General features: G+C 43.4%; 1 protein-coding gene across 2 annotated transcripts in view; it reads right to left on the bottom strand.

Annotated features, from left to right (window-relative positions):
- Positions 1-18,190, bottom strand: part of MREG (melanoregulin) — a 63,610-nt gene that overhangs the window by 26,881 nt on the left and 18,539 nt on the right. For both annotated transcript variants that reach the window (XR_003005703.1, XM_024763311.1), the window contains exon 2: positions 15,254-15,410. Coding sequence is in view for 1 of the 2 variants with exons in the window: in XM_024763311.1 (XP_024619079.1) it covers positions 15,254-15,410 (157 nt within the window). In the remaining variant the exon portion in view is untranslated. The remainder of the gene's footprint in view (positions 1-15,253; positions 15,411-18,190) is intronic.

The raw sequence follows: 18,190 nt of genomic DNA, 5'->3' as shown, positions 1-18,190 counted from the left end.
TCACACGGCAAGTTTCTGGCAGTGTTTGCAACGTGATGAGGCTGCTCCAATCCCAATTCAGGAAAGACCGAAAATCACAGTGACGACAGGCATGAATACATCTGGAAGCCCCACAGGAAACCACTGAGCTGAGCTGCCCTCTCTGCTCAGAAAACCTCTCCGCTTCCTCAGATTTCACCAATGATGATGAGTTTGGGGTCCCAAGTGCCTCCTTAAATCATTCATACTCTTCACCGAATTCCTCTGGTTTTGAACTAACACCTGCTTCTTTCTAAGTTCCAGTTAAGCTGAGCCTACACAGAGTAAATGGACATTGAATTGGGTGGAAAGATGGGAGAGAAAGTGTTAGTGGTGGGATACATGGAGAGGGCTGGGGCAGGCTGATGAGCCGCCAACAAAGGGGACACAGCCGTAGGGTAACATGAGAAGAACCCTGGGAGGGGGGCCCTCCAGAAGTCAATGGGGGCCCCAGAAAGGCAGGGAGAGGGTTCTGCAGCCTTCTGCCCATCTTGCGGGTGACAGTACATCCTTGGGTAGCTCAGTCCTACACCAGACAGTCCACCGCATCCTGACACATCACCCCTTCCCTCCAGACGTCTGCCTAGAGAAGCAAATGGATGATGGCTTAAAAGCATGGCCTACAGTCATTTCCCAGTAAAAAAGATACGGAAACCTCGCTGACTTCAGATAGACAGATGACAGTCTACGCAGTACAAGACGACAGAGGGCATTTTTAAAAGTATTTTCGCCGACTGCCAAAGCCAGGCTGGAAGAGCAGGCACCCTGACCAGTCCTTGGTCAGAAGGTCTCTCTTCTTACGAGCTGTTGCCATTCCCGCTCATAGCTTTCCTCGGAGTCCTTCTGTGCTGGCGAAGAGACAGGGACCAACGGGTAAAAGCTCACGTCCCTGAGCATGTCCTGTGTTTAACAACAAACTCAACGGCAGGGGCGGTTTATCTCCACCCCTCGTACCTGGTTTCAAAACTTCCTGGTAAATTTGCCAAGGCTGGCAAAAAAAGTAAGAATAAAAATCAGTGCCAAGAGACAAGTACACTCGGCTGCACAATGAAACAAAACGTATCTCTGAGGACTTCCTCCTGCTTGCCCCTCCCTGGGCCTGGGGAAGCAGCACGAGTTCGTGGATCTTCCGGTTCTTGGAGCCACAGCCAGGACTGACAACATGGGGTGCAAACACACACTGCCCGCCTGTGTGTGGCCTCCTAGCGCAAACTGCATCCGTGTAGAAGGAATGAGGTGAACGGTGACTCAGGTCCACTGAACCTGGCTCCAAGTTGTTTATGTTTTTAAGCTTTGTCTGTGCTTACTTTGCTTTTTTTAATATTTTAATTTTATTGGAGTATAATTGATTTACAATGTTGTGTTAGTTTCAGGTGTACATCAAAGTGATTCAGTTATACATATACATATATTCATTCGTTTTTAGATTCTTTTCGCATATAGGTTATCACAGAATATTGGGTAGAGTTCCCTGTGCTATACACAGGTCCCCGTCAGTCATCTATCTTATATATAGCAGTGTGTGTGTGTTCCTCCCGAGCTCCTGATTTATTCCCCGCACCCCACATTTCCCCTTTGGTACCCATAAGTTTGTTTTCGATATCCATAAGTCTGCTTCTGCTTTATAAATAAGTTCATTTGTATCTTTTTTTAAATTAGATTCCACACATGAGTGATATCATAAGATAACTTGTCTTTCTCTGCCTGACTTACTTCACTTAGTATGATAATCGCTGGGTCCAGGCTCCAAATTACTTAATAATAACAATGACAACAGCAACGTGGTAAACAAGCTTGGATGTGACTTTACCTCACCTCTTTTCTAATTAAACAGGACGATTATTTCAAGAGGGTAGACTCAGTTTGTATTCATAAGCCACCTGACCTGTCTCTCCTATTGCAAAACCATCGAAGGGCGCATCTCCCTCCAGGGCAGTAAACAGCATGATGTAATAATCATGTGACAACAGGTACCCAGGAACTGGGTACCTAAATGGAAGGGTGGTTTCATATCAAGAAAAATACGGTCTCCTTCCAGAACACTTCGGCGATTTAAGGACTGAAAAGCCACAGATCTGGGCCCCCATCAGAACCGGGCAGGTGCTGCCATTCCCCCTCAGCATCCACTCAAAACCAAAAAGCTGTACTTATGGAGGCCTCCTCGTAAGCCTTCAGAGATTCCCCAGCCGAGCACATGCACACCGTGGAGACCCAGCGCTCCAGTATCCAGGGCTCTAGCGGGCTCTGTATAATTAAGAGCCATTTTCAGTTATTCTAAGATGAGCAAAAGACCAGTCAAAGGAAGAGGCGGGGGCAGGGTGGTGGGGAGGGTGGGGAAGAATCCAACAAATGCGTCTCTGTTAATTACCATGTGAATTCACAGGCAGCTGGAGGGAAGGCGAGCTTCAGAGAAAGAGCCTGATCTACTAGATGAATCTTATAATGCTCAAAAGATAAACACCAACTGACTGCTTCATGCACATTCTGCCGTTCAGTCCATTTGGCAGGATTCCTCAAAGTGTGCTCCAGTCCTCCTAAACTAGCTCTCATTTTCTCTCTTAATCTCTTTTTCTCTCTCTTCCTCCCTCCCTCCTTCTTCCCAGCCCTTCCCCTTTCTCCAACATACCCACACTAAAACAAGACAGATTAGAAAGACCTAAGGAAACTGCCACCACAAAGTGTGCTGTGAAATAATTATTTTATACGAAGTATATGTATACAGAAGCAATGCACACATATAGTCTAAAATTGCTTTCAAACAGTACAGAAGACCATAAAGTTAAAAGAAAGTGAAAGTATCCCTTTCTCCATCCACTTCTACTCCCCAGTGGTCACCAAGGCTAAAAAAAGTTCATAGGTAACCTTCCTATGAAGAAATCTTATTGCTGTATATTAGCATACCTATGCTTTTATACAAATGGGATCTCTTTCTACACAAATGGGATAATATTATACATGCCCACTTAGCAATAGATCATAACTATCTTTCCAAGCCAGCATCTATAAATCCTACCCTGTTACTTTTTAACCAGTACCTTCATCAAATATTTTTATTTCCAGATTTTTACTTTTCAAAACACTACTGCAGAGAAGGCATATCTTTGTTTAACTGTGTGAGAATATCCATAGGATGGACTGCAAACACTGGAACTGCCGGATGAGTTGATATAACTTAGACTCAATATTTAAGCTACTCCAGGGACTTCCCTGGTGGTCCAGTGGCTAAGACTCCGCGCTCCCAATGCAGGGAGCCCGGGTTTGATCCCTGATCAGGGAACTAGAGGCCACATGCCACAACTAACACGTGGCACAGCCAAATAAATAAATATTTTAAATATATATAGTTGGGCTGCTCAACGTTCAAAGAATTTCAAACCAGTGAATGGGGCCAAAACAACTGTTGCGAAAGCAAAGGAGCTATTTTGATCACAAGGGATACCACTCTGAGGCCACCACTTCCCCTGGGCTCTCTTGGGTCTCAGCCAAGAGGAAAATGCAGAACTGTAGTGAATGCTGCCACAGTCTGGGCAGAGATTCCTCAAAGCTCAATAGCCTCGTCAGCTTCTATGCCTTCAGTCCAGCTTTATATATTAAATACTAAATCAAGAAAATGAATGTGCCTTCAACTGGAGAGGTGTAGCTGTCCATGGGCAACAGAGATGATGTCATTATTGGACTGGGGAAATAGTCAAGAGATTCCAAGGGAGAAAGTGGGATAGTAGGACTTGCCGGGCCTTGGCAATGCATTAAATTCTACTGCAGTAATCTACACAGATTATTTCACTCGGACTGAAATGTCTAGAGATCCCTATCTTCCACTGCTAATCTGCTGGCTCTGTGCGGGTAACTGCCTAGCCCCTTCCATTTGAGCCTTTATTCGAAATATCTCCCTTGGTCTCAGTCGCAGATTCCTCTAATATTACACGGTTCTGGATTTCCCTTGATTCCATAATTCTGCTGCCTGCCCTCCCGAATCCCTGCCTGTGTCCAGTTCCTGAAGCTACAGTTCACCTGGGGGTGATGTTCAGAAACCTCTATCTACCACCATCAAGGGGCAGGGTGTCCTAACCAAATCACAGGAATAGCTTTACACTGGAGATGAAAGCACCAGGTTATCACATCTGGAGGCCAATAGCAGTTAACACTGTATATGTAACATACTTGGAGCAGCATTCGGTACACAGTAAGTGTTCCATAGATGGCAGTCGCCATTGATCTCTGATCCCTCTTTCCCAGTCACCTTCTAGTGTGGTCACTAGTTTCCTTTACATATTTCATTATAGGGGAGAGGCTGGACGGACCGGTCAAGTTTATGGCACATCAAATGGTTATGTGCATTTGGGTTTATACGGCAGTCTCTTGCAAATTTGATTAGCATTAGTAAAATCCACTATGATGGTTCATTTTATGTTCCAACTTGGCTGGGCCACAGTGCCCAGATATTTGGTCAGTCATTATTCTGGATGTTTCTGTGAAGGTGTTTTGTGGATGAGATTAATATTTAAATGAGTACACTCCAAGTAAAGCAGATTACTCTCTATAATGCGGGTGGGCCCTACCTAATCACTCGAAGGCTCTAATAAAACAAAGATTGGCCTCCTCTCTGCAGGAAGGAATTCTGCCTTTGGACTTGAATTGCAACTATTCCCTAAGTCTCCACCCTGCTGGCCTCCCCCATCAGATTCTGAATTCACCAAGCCTCCACAATTGTGTAAGCCAATTCCTTTAAAAAAATGTAAATAGACAGATGACAGATAGATAGATAGGGATGGCAGAATGATAGAGATAGATAAGATAGAGAAATAGAGAGAGATAGATACAGGTATAAGTATAGAGATAAAGAGCTATAGAGATAGATACACACACACAGCCCAGCCTGTTGGATCTGTTTCTCTAATACACTCCCTAAGTTCAAGTAGCTCTATGTGCCCTGAGAAAATCAAGTTCAGAGACCTGTAAAGCCGATTACTAGATCTGGGACAGAAGTGACACACCCATAGTATCACAAGCCTGTGAGCTTTGCATGAACAACCAACCAGGCTCCCTCACGCACATGCCCATTGTGTTGACCTAAGATAGTTGTGAAACTGAAAGTGGGTCCTTACTTTGATGAAACCAGAAATTCTAACTTAATGGCAATAGAAATCAGTTCGTCCTCCTATTGAGTTGAGAGGCAGGGGATGTAGGAAGAACAGAAAAGAGTTTTCTACATTGTTGACCCTAAATTAACATCAAGACTAAAAAATATTAGACTCTCAGGGATACAGAGAACTGAAAACACTCATTTCAAACCAAGCCTGCCTAATTGAACATTAGACACATTGTTTTTAATAAAATTAACCAATAAATAGACACATCAGGCAGAATCTGAACTTTTGTTGAAACAAATCCTGTATATAAAATAGCACAGACACATTTGAAAAATCAATCACACACTGTTGTTTTCTAAAGAAGGAAATAAGTTGGAAAGTGCCTTTTTTTTTCCTATAGAGTTCTTTTACCACATGATTATTCCTGCTCACATTTAAAATAAAGGACAAAGAAAATCATTCAGCTATCTGCCCTAAATCCTCAGATCCTTCTAGCTTTCCTTCTCCACCCCAAAGGCAAGGCATTGAACCCTGAATCAGAAGCTCATTTCTGGACACTATCAAGAAGAAGAAACCTCTTCGGGTCTCTCTCTCACTGTCTTTTTAATAAATAACTCATCGACATCAAAAGACTGCTGTGGAAATCCAGGCAATGCATGGAGGAGGCACCCTGACTCTATGACAGGCAGGCATTTCTGATGATCTCACTTGTTCTAGAAAAAGCCAAAGCCATCACTGAGGTAGGTCACTGGAGGCTTAACTTGGTATTAATCCCTGTGTTTCAAATTTACAACTAGTCAACCGTAACTTAAAAAAAATACAACTCTTGAGGCAGCTTTATGGTTTCTGCTTCTTCTCAGGCCCAACTGGTTTATGCAAGTTGCAAAAAAAAAACTAATGGAGAGATAGAATTCCTTATCAGTGAATTATCCTGCATATGCGCGCCAATAAACACGTGGTCTGCCTTCCGGAAATCCACCATCACAAGCACAATAACTCAGAAAACCCAGAGGTTCAGCAACCTGTTACTGCAACAGTGAAGTTCTAGTAATGGAAAGAGATGGCCAGCTCCCTGCCCTTCTCCTACAGGCATGGCAGCTTCCTGGAGGTCCCCAATGCGTTGTACACCCTCTCTGTCACTGACCTGTCAGTACTCCCAAGGTGTACTATCTACCATCTTTCTGGGGCTCCAGGGGAAGAGGGCCAATGAGGACAGAACTTAAAAAGCAGTGAAAGAACCAGGGCTTGGCCATTACATTTTAGTATATGGATGCTTGGAAAAAACAGAATAGAATTCAGGTACAAAGAGCTCCCCCAGTCTTCTGACCTATTTCCCTTCCATGGACAGGCAGCTCAGAGGGAGGCTCTGTCGAGATATCAGCCTCTTCCGGGTTTCAATCCCTAATGCTGATATTCAGTGGTGGTGACTAGCCCACAATTTCAACTGTCTCTACTCTACGTAGATGTGAGAACTGATCGATATGAAGTCATCAGCTGTTTTATTGATCAGTTTAGAGGTTAAGAAAGGTGATCTTAATAACAAGTGCTGGTGAGGATGTGGATAAATTAGAACTCTCATGCCTTGATGCTGGGAATGTAAAATAGTGCAGACACTGTGGGAAACAGTATGGTGGTTCCTCAAAAAATTAAACATAGAATTACCATATGATCCAGCAATGCCACTTCTGGATATATACCCAAAAGAATTTAAATCAGGGACTCAAACAAATATTTGTACACCCACGTTCATAGCAGCATGGCTCACACAGGCCAAAAGTTGGAAGCAACCCAAGTGCCTGGTGACAGAAGAATGAATAAACAAAATGTGGTTTACACATACAATAGAATATCATTCAGCTTTAAAAAGGAAGGAAATTCTAACACATGCTACAACATGGATGAACCTTGAGGACATTTTGCTAAGTGAAGTGAGCCAGTCACAAAAAGACAAATATCGGGCTTCCCTGGTGGCGCAGTGGTTGAGAGTCCGCCTGCCGACGCAGGGGACGCGGGTTCGTGCCCCGGTCCGGGAAGATCCCACATGACACGGAGCGGCTGGGCCCGTGAGCCATGGCCGCTGAGGCTGCGCGTCCGGAGCCTGTGCTCCGCAACTACCCAAAAAAAAAAAAAAAAAAAAAAGACAAATATCGTGTGATTCCATTAATATGCAGTACCTAAAGTAGTCTAATTCACAGACAGAAAGTAGAAGGGTGGTTTCCAGGGACTGGGGGAAGGGGTTATAGGGAGTTACCGTTTAATGGGTATGGAGTTTTAGTTTGGGAAGATGAAAAGTCCTGGAGATGGATGGTGGTGATGACTGCCTGACAATGTGAATGTACTTAATGCCACTGAACTGACACCACAACATGGTTAAAATGCCAAATTTTGTTATTTATATTTTACCACGATTTTTAAAAAAGGTGATCATATATCCCAGCTTGTCTAGGGCAGCCCCAATTTATATCTTTGGTCTGGCATACTCCATATTAGCACCCCCCTTTCTTCTTAGTTAAGACCTTGTGACTGTGTCCCAAACTGGACAATAAATAGTATGATCTCCCCGAGTTTAAATGACTATTCAGTGTCATCTTAGGACACGGCAGAGGTATGACTCTCACCTCCAACTGTCTAATTCCAAAAGGCATGTTTTTCAGCACCTCACATGCTACTGAATATCTAATGATTTTCCCCTTGCCTGCATCATTTTCTAGTATTTGTTGTCTCAACTCTGTTGGCTTACACAGAGCTTTGATGTGCTACCTACTCGGTAAGAAACGTGGATTACCTTAATGTTAATATCCAAAAATACTGATATTTTTTTAAAGTTGGGGGTGGGCAAAGAATAGAAAAGAACTTCACAGACAGACAAACAATGTCTTCCGGTGGAGTCCAATAGATTTTTGTACCCAGAATGGTGCCCAAGGCGTTAAAAATTCCCAAGCAGCGTCACCTGGAGGATGTTACATGCACTGCCCAATACAGGTTGATACTAAATAGATACTAAAGTCGTCCACTCGGTGATTCAGTTGGTGCAGGGTGAGTAATGGTTGACAGATACACAGACCAGATCGGCTGCTCGGCAGGAAGTTAACACCCATTTGGTAACTTTGTCTTTGACCAAAAAGATTCCACTGAAACTCTTTCTAAGCTCAACAGAGACACGGGGGCAGCGTTTCCCATCATACAGGCTTCCAGGTCATACAGACTGAACTACGATCCCAATTCCCCCACTCCAACACCCTGGACAGATGACCAAAAGCCTCTGATCTTATGTGTCAAACTCCCTCTTTCACAGGGGTACTGTGAGGCTTCAGTTCTTGCCTGGAACACACGCACTAAGCAGCAGGTTACTGCTTAGAACCCAACATAATCCTCTATAAGTATTATTACCTAGAACAGAGGGTAAGATGGCTTGACTCTCAGATCCTAATGAGTGTTTTCATTCTCTCCCCCTCTAACCCAAACAGTCACTAGCGAAGTCAAATAAAGAATGGTTGCATTCAACAATCCGGATCATCTGGACCCCAAACAAAAAGGCCTTCTGAGAAGCCCAGAATGATCTAGAGAATTGCTTCAATTTTCCACTGTTATTTTGCTCCTTCACGCTTGGCGTAAAACTTGCAGTTCTATCGCCAACTATGGCCAGCGTTCACCCACTTACAGAGAAGTCAGATGGCCTGACCAGAGTGAGCCTTGTCCAGCGAGTGGAGACTTGCTAAGACGGAGCCGTGCAGAGCCCAGCCGGAACATCCCACCTCCAAGCGCTGCAGAGCGATGTGGCTGGTACTCACCCTCTCTCCCGCCGCCTCACATCCTCCAAGCAAACATTCCAGTTAACTCTGTTTTACCCTTTCTTTTAGTACCAGGGATATGACAGGCTAAGCCTATAATCCAGACATTGCAAACAAACCCCTGGGAACTTCGGCTGCTATCTTAAACATTGTATAGGAACTGTTTACAATGCCTGGCAACACTACGCCAGCAGGGAGTCCTGACACACAGGAAGAGCAAACAAATTGTAAACCAGGGACATTTTATGTTTTTGCCTCTATAGTTTTAAAAAATAATAACATGTAGCTGTTCCCAGGGGTCCAGCAGAGGGAGGTTTTCAGGTTTTCACAGGATGGCTTGAGCCACACAAGCATCTGGTGTTCACGTGGTTCCTGCCAGTGTATAAATACTGCTTTGCTCAGTGACAGGCACTCATCATCAGAATGACAAACATTTCCGAGCATGCAATTACTTAATAGCTTTAAAAATAAGCCTAAAAAAAAAAAAAAAAGCCTAGAATTTCTATCACCGATTATGTCAGACAAACATCACCTATTTTGAACCAGCATGATCCTTAAAAGTGTTTATGAAAACGATTTGATTTTCAGCGCTTACATTCTTAATTTTATTTACTTTTTACTTTTGGCTGCGTTGGGTCTTCGTTTCTGCGGGCGGGCTTTCTCTAGTTGCAGCCAGCGGGGGGCTACTCTTCGCTGTGGTGCGCAGGCTTCTCATCGCTGTGGCCTCTCCTGTTGCAGAGCACGGGCTCTAGGCACGCGGGCTTCAGGATTTGTGGCTCGTGGGCTCTAGAGCACTGGTTCAGTAGTTGTGGCTCACAGGCTTAGTTGCTCCGCGGCAAGTGGGATCTCCCTGGACCAGGGCTCGAACCCGTGTCCCCTGCATTGGCAGGTGGATTCTTAACCACTGTGCCACCAGGGAAGCCCAGTACTTACATTCTTAATCAAAAATGTAAAAGCCTTCTTTAACAGAGTAAAAATCTTGAAGCCATGCACGAACTCCCAAAAGAACTATTACTGAACCTTCAGAAGGGGCACCAAATAACACGTCAGAGAACACTGAACAAAGAGACGAAGGGATGGGGCTTCCCTGGTGGCGCAGTGGTTGGGAGTCCACCTACCGATGCAGGGGACGTGGGTTCGTGCCCTGGTCCGGGAAGATCCCACATGCCGCGGAGCGGCTGGGCCCGTGAGCCATGGCCGCTGAGCCTGCGCGTCCAGAGCCTGTGCTCCACAACGGGAGAGGCCACAACAGTGAGAGGCCCACGTACAGCTAAAAAAAAAAAAAAACTGAAACCCTGGGTTGCAGTCTTAACCAGCTGTACTCACTGTGTAAATGCATAATTTGGGAAAAGTGTATTATGACTGGGACCACTTCCTGAACTGCAATCACGATCCCCAAACCAAACATAGTTCTTATTCCACTGATGTGAGAGTCCCTTTCATATCATTGGTTTCAAAAAGTCACAGAAATAGGCTTTGGACAGATTCTGTTCGTGCATTTTGAAAGCTACATGGGATCACAGACAATATCTAGTCCCCTCTAACAATTTCAATCGTGGTGCTTATTATATATTTTGTCTCTGGATTCATAAAGCCCAGATTCAAATCCTGACTCCATACCTTCAACTGTGTGACCTTGGACAAGTTGCTTCAAATAGAAATAATAACGGCACCCACCTCACAGTTGTTCTGTAGAGGACTTAATTAATCTATGTCAAGTGGTTGAACAGTGCTTGTCACTGTTTTCACTATTATCTTGGAGGACAAGATCGTTCAGTGTGATTAGAATTATTTATACAAAATAAGTAAATAAGGTACAGTGATATTTCATTAACCATTATTAAGCTCCCTAGAACAGAGTGTTATATGAAGTACAGCTACATTGATGAAAATGAACATAAGGATAATGATGTAGTGACATGATTTTGAGGTTGCTTACTATTTCTTCGGTACGCAGGCCTCTCACTGTTGTGGCCTCTCCCGTTGCGGAGCACAGGCTCCGGACACGCAGGCTCAGCGGCCATGGCTCACGGGCCCAGCCGCTCCGCGGCATGTGGGATCTTCCCGGACCGGGGCACATACCCGCGTCCCCTGCATCGGCAGGCGGACGGACTCTCAACCACTGCGCCACCAGGGAAGCCCAATGTTTACTATTTCTTAAACATAAAGTATTTTACAAAGTCAAAGACGAGAGCAAAATTTTTTCACTACTTGGAGATCTGTAAATGCATCAGTTATTCTGCTGACAGTCTTCAAGCTTTTGAAGGCTTGTGTAAATAAAAGTGGATTATATTAGAATTAAATAATGTTATTGTTTTATTTTCTGACACTGCAAGTAATTTTAAGTTCATGCCTTTGCTTCATTATTTGCTCTCCTATATGTCTTCTTTTCTGATTTTTTTTCCAATTTGGGACAACACAGCGAATGTAGCTTTAACTATATTTGCAGCCCTTCCTCCACCAGCTCCAGATTCAGAAAGGGAATGTAGGCGGTGCACACACTGTTTTGAAATTACTCTTCATTTTTCATAGAATTCCAAATATGGACGTTCCTGGGTCTTTCATGCTATTGCTACTCAAGAAAAAACATAATGTTCAGTTTTCCTTAATGCCTTGCTTGAGCTTCTAAATTGTATCTGCAAAAATATCTAGGGTTTCTTGTTCCTTAGTAGGTGGAATTTGTTTTTCCCTCAAAACTAAATTCCTCCGTTTTATTAAAATTTGTACCAATTTTACCCTGCATGAAAAAGAAAATAAGCTATATGAATGTTCAAACTTAAAACAACCCCAGCTTCCCCCTTCTACCTTTTAAATCAATGATGAGTTCATTTTTCAATCATACTGAACAAAATAACAATAATATTAAGTAGTAGTAGTCCTTACTGTAAATGTTCCTTATATATCAGTAGCCCATAAACGTATTTTGTTCAGCTGACACACTTTTTTAATGTGAGCTATCATTTAAAAATCTGGACATTTTATATGTAAGTTTGGATTTTTAGCTTCTCTTAAAAATCCAAAGTTCTGGCAATTCCATCCTCAGCGTGGCAAACAGCTATCTGGAGCTTAGCAGCTGCTTCTCTTAAACACTGGATGAACTCCCAATGCTAGTGAGTTTTGCACCCTGAAGTGTTTTTCCTAGGTTCCCCCAAGAACGAAGCACTGTGACAATTCCAACATTTTAAATACACACATACTCTTTTTTTTTTTTTTTTTTTTTTTTTCCAGTACGCGGTCCTCTCACTGTTGTGGCCTCTCCCGTTGCGGGGCACAGGCTCCGGACGCGCACGCTCAGCAGCCATGACTCACGGGCCCAGCCGCTCTGCGGCATGTGGGATCCTCCCGGACTGGGGCACGAACCCGCGTCCCCTGCATCGGCAGAAGGACCCCCAACCACTGCGCCACCAGGGAAGCCCCACACATACTCTTTGATCCAGCAATTCTACTCCTGAAAAAATAATGGCAGGGCATACAAGTATATATGGATACCCACTGTAGCATTGCTTCTGCTCCTAATAGCAAAAAACCTGAATCAACCTAAATATGAATAGGGACTGGCTGAATAAATGATAGTGAATTCATGAAAGAGAATACAACAGAGCCCCCAAAACCACTAAGGTAAATCTACACATGTTGAAGTGAAAATATGTCCAAAATATATTATTAAGTGGAAAAAGAGCAGGGTACAGAATGATATGTAATGTATGATCCAGTCTGTGGGAAAATGAATAGATATATTAATATATGCTTTTATATGCATTTCAAATTTTTGGAAGAAAATATAAGAAACATTTTTTAACCATGTATATATATTATGTATGTATGTATACAAACATACCTTAAAATATATATTTTATATATACCTTGTGTATGTATATGTTTTTTTTTTTTACACCTGAAAAAAAAAGGAAGCACCATGAACAGTGACATTTCACATCACTTCATGTAATATCATCATCATCACATCTTCATGTTATTGACCTGACGGCCTGTCCTGGTTGCAGAGTTCCTCTAGAGTTCAACTTGACTTCATTTCTTAGGCAAGGAGAAGAAAAAGCCTTCGGGGCGGGATGAATTGGGAGATTGGGATTGACATATATACACTAATATGTATAAAATAGATAGCTAATAAGAACCTGCTGTACAAAAAAATAAAATAAAATTCCAAAAAAAAAATCTCTGGGGATGGGGTCCAGGAAACTTATTTTCAAAGTAATTCTTATATACGCTCAAGTTTGAGAATCACTGTTATAAAAAGTTCCCCAAAATGGGACCTGTAGCCATTTAAAGTAGAGGTAAAGTGTAAGACAGAGACATGATCCGTGCCGCTGAGAAGTTTGCCAGTCAAACTACGTACAGAACATTTCTACATCTGGATCTCACTCATTGTACACTACTCCATTAAATATGAATGTGAGGTGCTGTATATATACATGTTACACAACATTAACTAGCCTAGATGACAAAGTAGTGGTGTACTTGTATTCAAATCAAGGAGAGGTTTTTTCCAACATATTGAGGAAAATATAGGAGAAAAGACATTTCTTCTGTACCAGAATAATAGAGGATTGAATTTCAGCTAATAAGAAAAAAAAAAGAAAAAGAAAAAACCTTCTGGAAGGCCCTTCACACAGGTCCAAGAGGAGCACAGAAATGACACGGTGGCTGTTTTGGAAGCCATGCTTATTTAGAGCGCTTTGCAGCTCACGTTGCCTCCTCCTCTACTGCGTTTTCAAAAGTAAAGCCAAACAGGGCAGAGAGACAGGAGCTCCTCCAGAGACAGCTGCCAGGCTCAGGGCAAACACCCTTCAAGCCCCTTTCACATCTGGCCTGAGGCCCTGCGGAGACAGAGAAACGTGTGCTATATATATGTATATCACTTCCCTATTGCTGTCACAGCTTTGCACAGAGTGGAGAAAGAAAAGGAAGAAAAGAGAAGAACTAGTTCCATTCTCACCAGCAGAAACCCTAACTGGTCAGCCCAATACAGCAGGGTAAGGATTAGCGCTTCCCATTAAAGGGAAAACAAGGTCATGCAAGAATTCCTGTCCATATGCTCAGGAAGGGCAGCCAGGATGGCTATTCCTGGCTTGAGCAGCCTTTATGATGTCCTTTAAATGTTACCAGTGGAGGAGGGGATAGCAGGGGGGAAGCCAGGGGTAGCGCAGTGCATGGCCACTAATATGCTATGCTTCTGAGTTAAGCGCTGTGATGGATATCTAGCAGGAGTTGTCCCTACTAGCACTCCACACCCAAGAAAGGATGCTCATCAAAGCCACTGTGGGACTCTTCAGCCTACTCTTCCCACAGGCCTCAAAAATCAGAGGCAACTGTCATTCCCGCCTCTCAGCCCACCTCCAACCCCCCAAAGGCATCCCAAGTCACACCAGAATAAAAGGACCGGGACACATGACTCTTCTAAAGTTATCAGCTCCTGCTAACGCATGTTTTCGGGGGAAAAACAGTTAACAATTCCCCCGCAATAACCCTGCTCCCATACATACACACTCTGGTGCTTTTCTTCATAGCCTAAGCCTGAGATTTTAAATGTCTCTGTTCTTTTCAATTACTATATGATACAAAGGAAAACATAAAGTCATATCTAATATAGGCATCTACTCAGAACTAACAGATGAACACAGAAGTTAGAAAACTTAGGTTGTATTACTTGGAAAACGATACACATAATATTATATTGTATTATGACAGTACTATAATACTACGTTTGGAATAAAGGAGAAAATAAAATATCATCCCTTTTGCTGTTTTCTCTTCATTTATGAAGTTGTCTCCTTTTCAGTATTCTGGTGTTCTCATATCAATGACTGATTAAAAGTCCATTGAGAGTGGTTTCAAGCCTTATCACAAAAATCACCTCAAATATGGCAGATACGCTGTTTGATCCATAAGCACAATTTAAGAAGATACAAACAGAAAAAAAAACAATTCAGGCCCCATTAATTCAGAAGTAGTGATGATGCAAAGTACCTCTCAACCTTCAGTCTGAATCTTTAATGGTGGCTTGCTAAACAGTTGGAAAGATTAGAGATGGACTGGTTAATCCATTAAGACCATAAAGTATTTTCATGATCTGAACAGCACTGCCTTGCTGTTTCCCTACTGCTGTAATTTGTATCATTAAAGTAACAATTAGAAATCAGTCTTATCTGTGTATTAAACAGGTGTACCAAGACCAGCTAAAATTAGCAACTAGATGCTGCTAAAAGACCTGCCCTACATTTCACACATCTCATCCTTCATTCTTTTCTCTATTCTAAGCTGGTCTTCTCCGTTACTGCTGTTTTTCACTGGACATTATCACCTGTACACAGCAAGATCTCAGAAGGTGCTTACCTCTGAATCTTTGGCCTGTTGATTACGAACAACGATCAAATTGTAGAGGATCCTGTCATCGTCTGCCTCTGTGTGGGACACATCGTGAGGCACACTCCACAGATTCTTTTCATCATCCCTCGCCAGCGTGGCTCCGAAGGAAGAATATGGATTATCGCTATGGGATAAAAGAGGGGGTATAAGGGCTTTGTAATATATATTAAATATGATATATACATCATATGTAGCTAATACATAATATAAATAAAAATGTATATAACATAACATATATATATTCCTAACAAAAGAATCTGAATTGTCTTTAATAATTAAGTATAACACAATAGAACAACAAAGAAATCACTTTAAAAACAACAGAGGGACTTCCCTGGTGGCATAGTGGTTGAGAATCCGCCTGCCAATGCAGGGGACACAGGTTCAAGCCCTGGTCCAGGAAGATCCCACATGCCGTGGAGTAACTAAGCCCGTGTGCCACAACTCCTGAAGCCTACGCGCCTAGAGCTCATGCTCCGCAACAAGAGAAGCCACCACAGTGAGAAGCCCATGTACCGCAATGAAGAGTAGCCCCCGCTCGCCGCAACTAGAGAAAGCCCACGCACAGCAATGAAGACCCAAAGCAGCCAAAAATAAATAAATAAATAATAAAAACAACAGAGGACAGATACAACAGGATACCTGGGCAGAGGTAATTTTACTATGTTAAGCATGAAATTTAGCACAGAGTACCCCAGCAGCTAAGAAAAAAAAAAAAAGAAAAAAAGAAATCCAATGGGGAATAGAATTCTCATGATTAAAAGAAGAAAACAATTAACATGAAGAGATGAACTTTTTACTGGCTCTGAATTCAAGGAAATGCAGTTAATGTAGAGTGCAATGGTATGGAGTATCTGTCAAATTCCCTACAACAAGAAAACTAAGTAATAAATATGCACATCCAAATACTTTCAATAAACAATATGGGATGTTGCGTAAGGATTTCAGGAGCCCCATGTTGTATATTTGTCTCACGGTTTACCCTCTATGAGGCAGTATCCATGCTCGGGCTTATGAGGAGCTGAGTGGCAGAGCATCATCCCTAGGACATGCTTATACGCAGACCTGGTAAACTTCGTGGGACTGGTCAGGTAGGATCATGCAGGTGTTATCCCCGTCATCTAATAACATGCATGAGGCACTGACCCCATGTTAATCACAGGGCTCAATAAAATTGTGAGCAACACGGACATGGTCCCTATCCTTGGACCTCACTAGAGGGAAACACAGTAATGAATGATCACGTGACTATATAATTAAAAACTGTGATAAGTTCTATAAAGGAGGAGTTCAGGGAGCTGTGAGAGCTAGCGAGGGTAGCAACAGGTAGGCACTGTGGAAAAGGGGTGCTTGAGCTTTAAGCTGAAAGACAAGAACAGAGTTCCAAACAAAGGAAATGGCATGTTCAAAGGCCCTGGGGTGGGAGGAAGCAGGATGTATGCATGAGAAGAAGGAGGATGTTGGCTAGTGAGTGAAAAAGAAGCTGAGGAGGCCGTTGGGGCCAGATAGCCCTGGCTTTGTAGGCCGTGTTTTCTAACGTTCTTCAGAAATGTGGTCTCTATTCCTAAGAACGAGGTAAGATGCGGAAGGGTTTTAAGCAGGACTGTGATGTGACATGAATAGTATTACATCTTGAAAGATCTTTCTGGCTTAAGTGTGGAGAATGCTACAGAGGGGTGAAGAGTGGACTTGGGGGATTCATTAAGATGCAGCTGAGGTAACTCGGGTGAGATAGGATCGGTATCAAGATCAGAATGACAGCGTCCAGCTGCAGAAAAGTGCCTTATCTGGGAGCAGGAGAGGGTAGGAACCCTCTGGCTTTTCACCTGTGTGGTGAGTGATGCCCTCGTCTGAGGCAGAGCTAGGATGCCCCACGGCCAAGGGGTGGCAAACACATCTGCAGGTGTGACATGAGTGAAGAGCAAATGAGGACAGACAGTGGACACCAGATAAGCAGACAGCACCTGGGAAGGAGAGATGAGAGTAACTGACAGCTGGACTGAAGGTAAATGTTAAGGTTTAAACAAACATGAAATACTCAGAAGTTGGCACTAAGGAGATCTTGCCACGGAAAGCAAAGTCCTGGTCACGAAATTGGGGCTCAGCACAGGAACCCTCCCATCAAGGGAAGGGCTCCAGCGCTTGAGTGATGGGGTACAGGTCAGGCTTGAGAGAGCCAACCACGGCCCACTTGTGAAAACTGGGGAAAAGAGGGGATGGGATCTTGGAACCAAGGCCGGCAGGAGGCCAGCTACCTAAATGGATGCTGGAAAGCGCTTTTTAAATCCCTCTAGCTGAGGTTCAGAAGTGGAGGGTCTGAGACTGGGCAGTGATCAGAGTTATGGAGAAAGAGTGACTTACAGGGAACCAGACACAGCTCAGCCACCGTGTTCTCAGAACTGCCGGCTTTTCCCTTAGCCACCTGGCACCACAAAGGCTGAAGTACAGAGAGACCTGCTCCTCTTAAGAATGATAAGCCAGTGAAAGAGGAGGTGAATGAGGCCTTGGTGCCCACATGGGCTTTAACGAGCTTGTCAAACTCATTCATTCATTCATTCAGTTGTTTGTTTATTCAACAAGTGTATACTGGTGCCGGGCTGGGTGCTCTGCAGACTCGAAAATAAAGAGCACATTGTCCCTGCTGCTGGTGTGACTATAATGCAAGGAGGTAAGTATTTTTTTCTTTTTAAGTGCAAACAGGAAATTGTAGGAACAGGGAAGGAGTGACACATTATGTTTGATGAGAAGGAAGTTCGAGAAAGGTTTCGTGGAGGCGACGACATCTAACCCAGACCTAAGGAGTACACAGTCTTTCCTCAGGAAGAGAAGCATGGGGAAAGGTGTTCCTGGCAGAGGGAACACCACCAGCAGTGTATGGAGGCCTAAGGTGCCTGCAGGGCTGGG

This window comes from Neophocaena asiaeorientalis, unplaced genomic scaffold (genome assembly GCF_003031525.2).
Source record: "Neophocaena asiaeorientalis asiaeorientalis breed wild unplaced genomic scaffold, Neophocaena_asiaeorientalis_V1.1 scaffold86, whole genome shotgun sequence".
Taxonomy (NCBI): Eukaryota; Metazoa; Chordata; class Mammalia; order Artiodactyla; family Phocoenidae; genus Neophocaena; species Neophocaena asiaeorientalis.
Note: the sequence above shows the minus strand (reverse complement) of the source record. Positions and strands in the feature narration are given on the sequence as shown.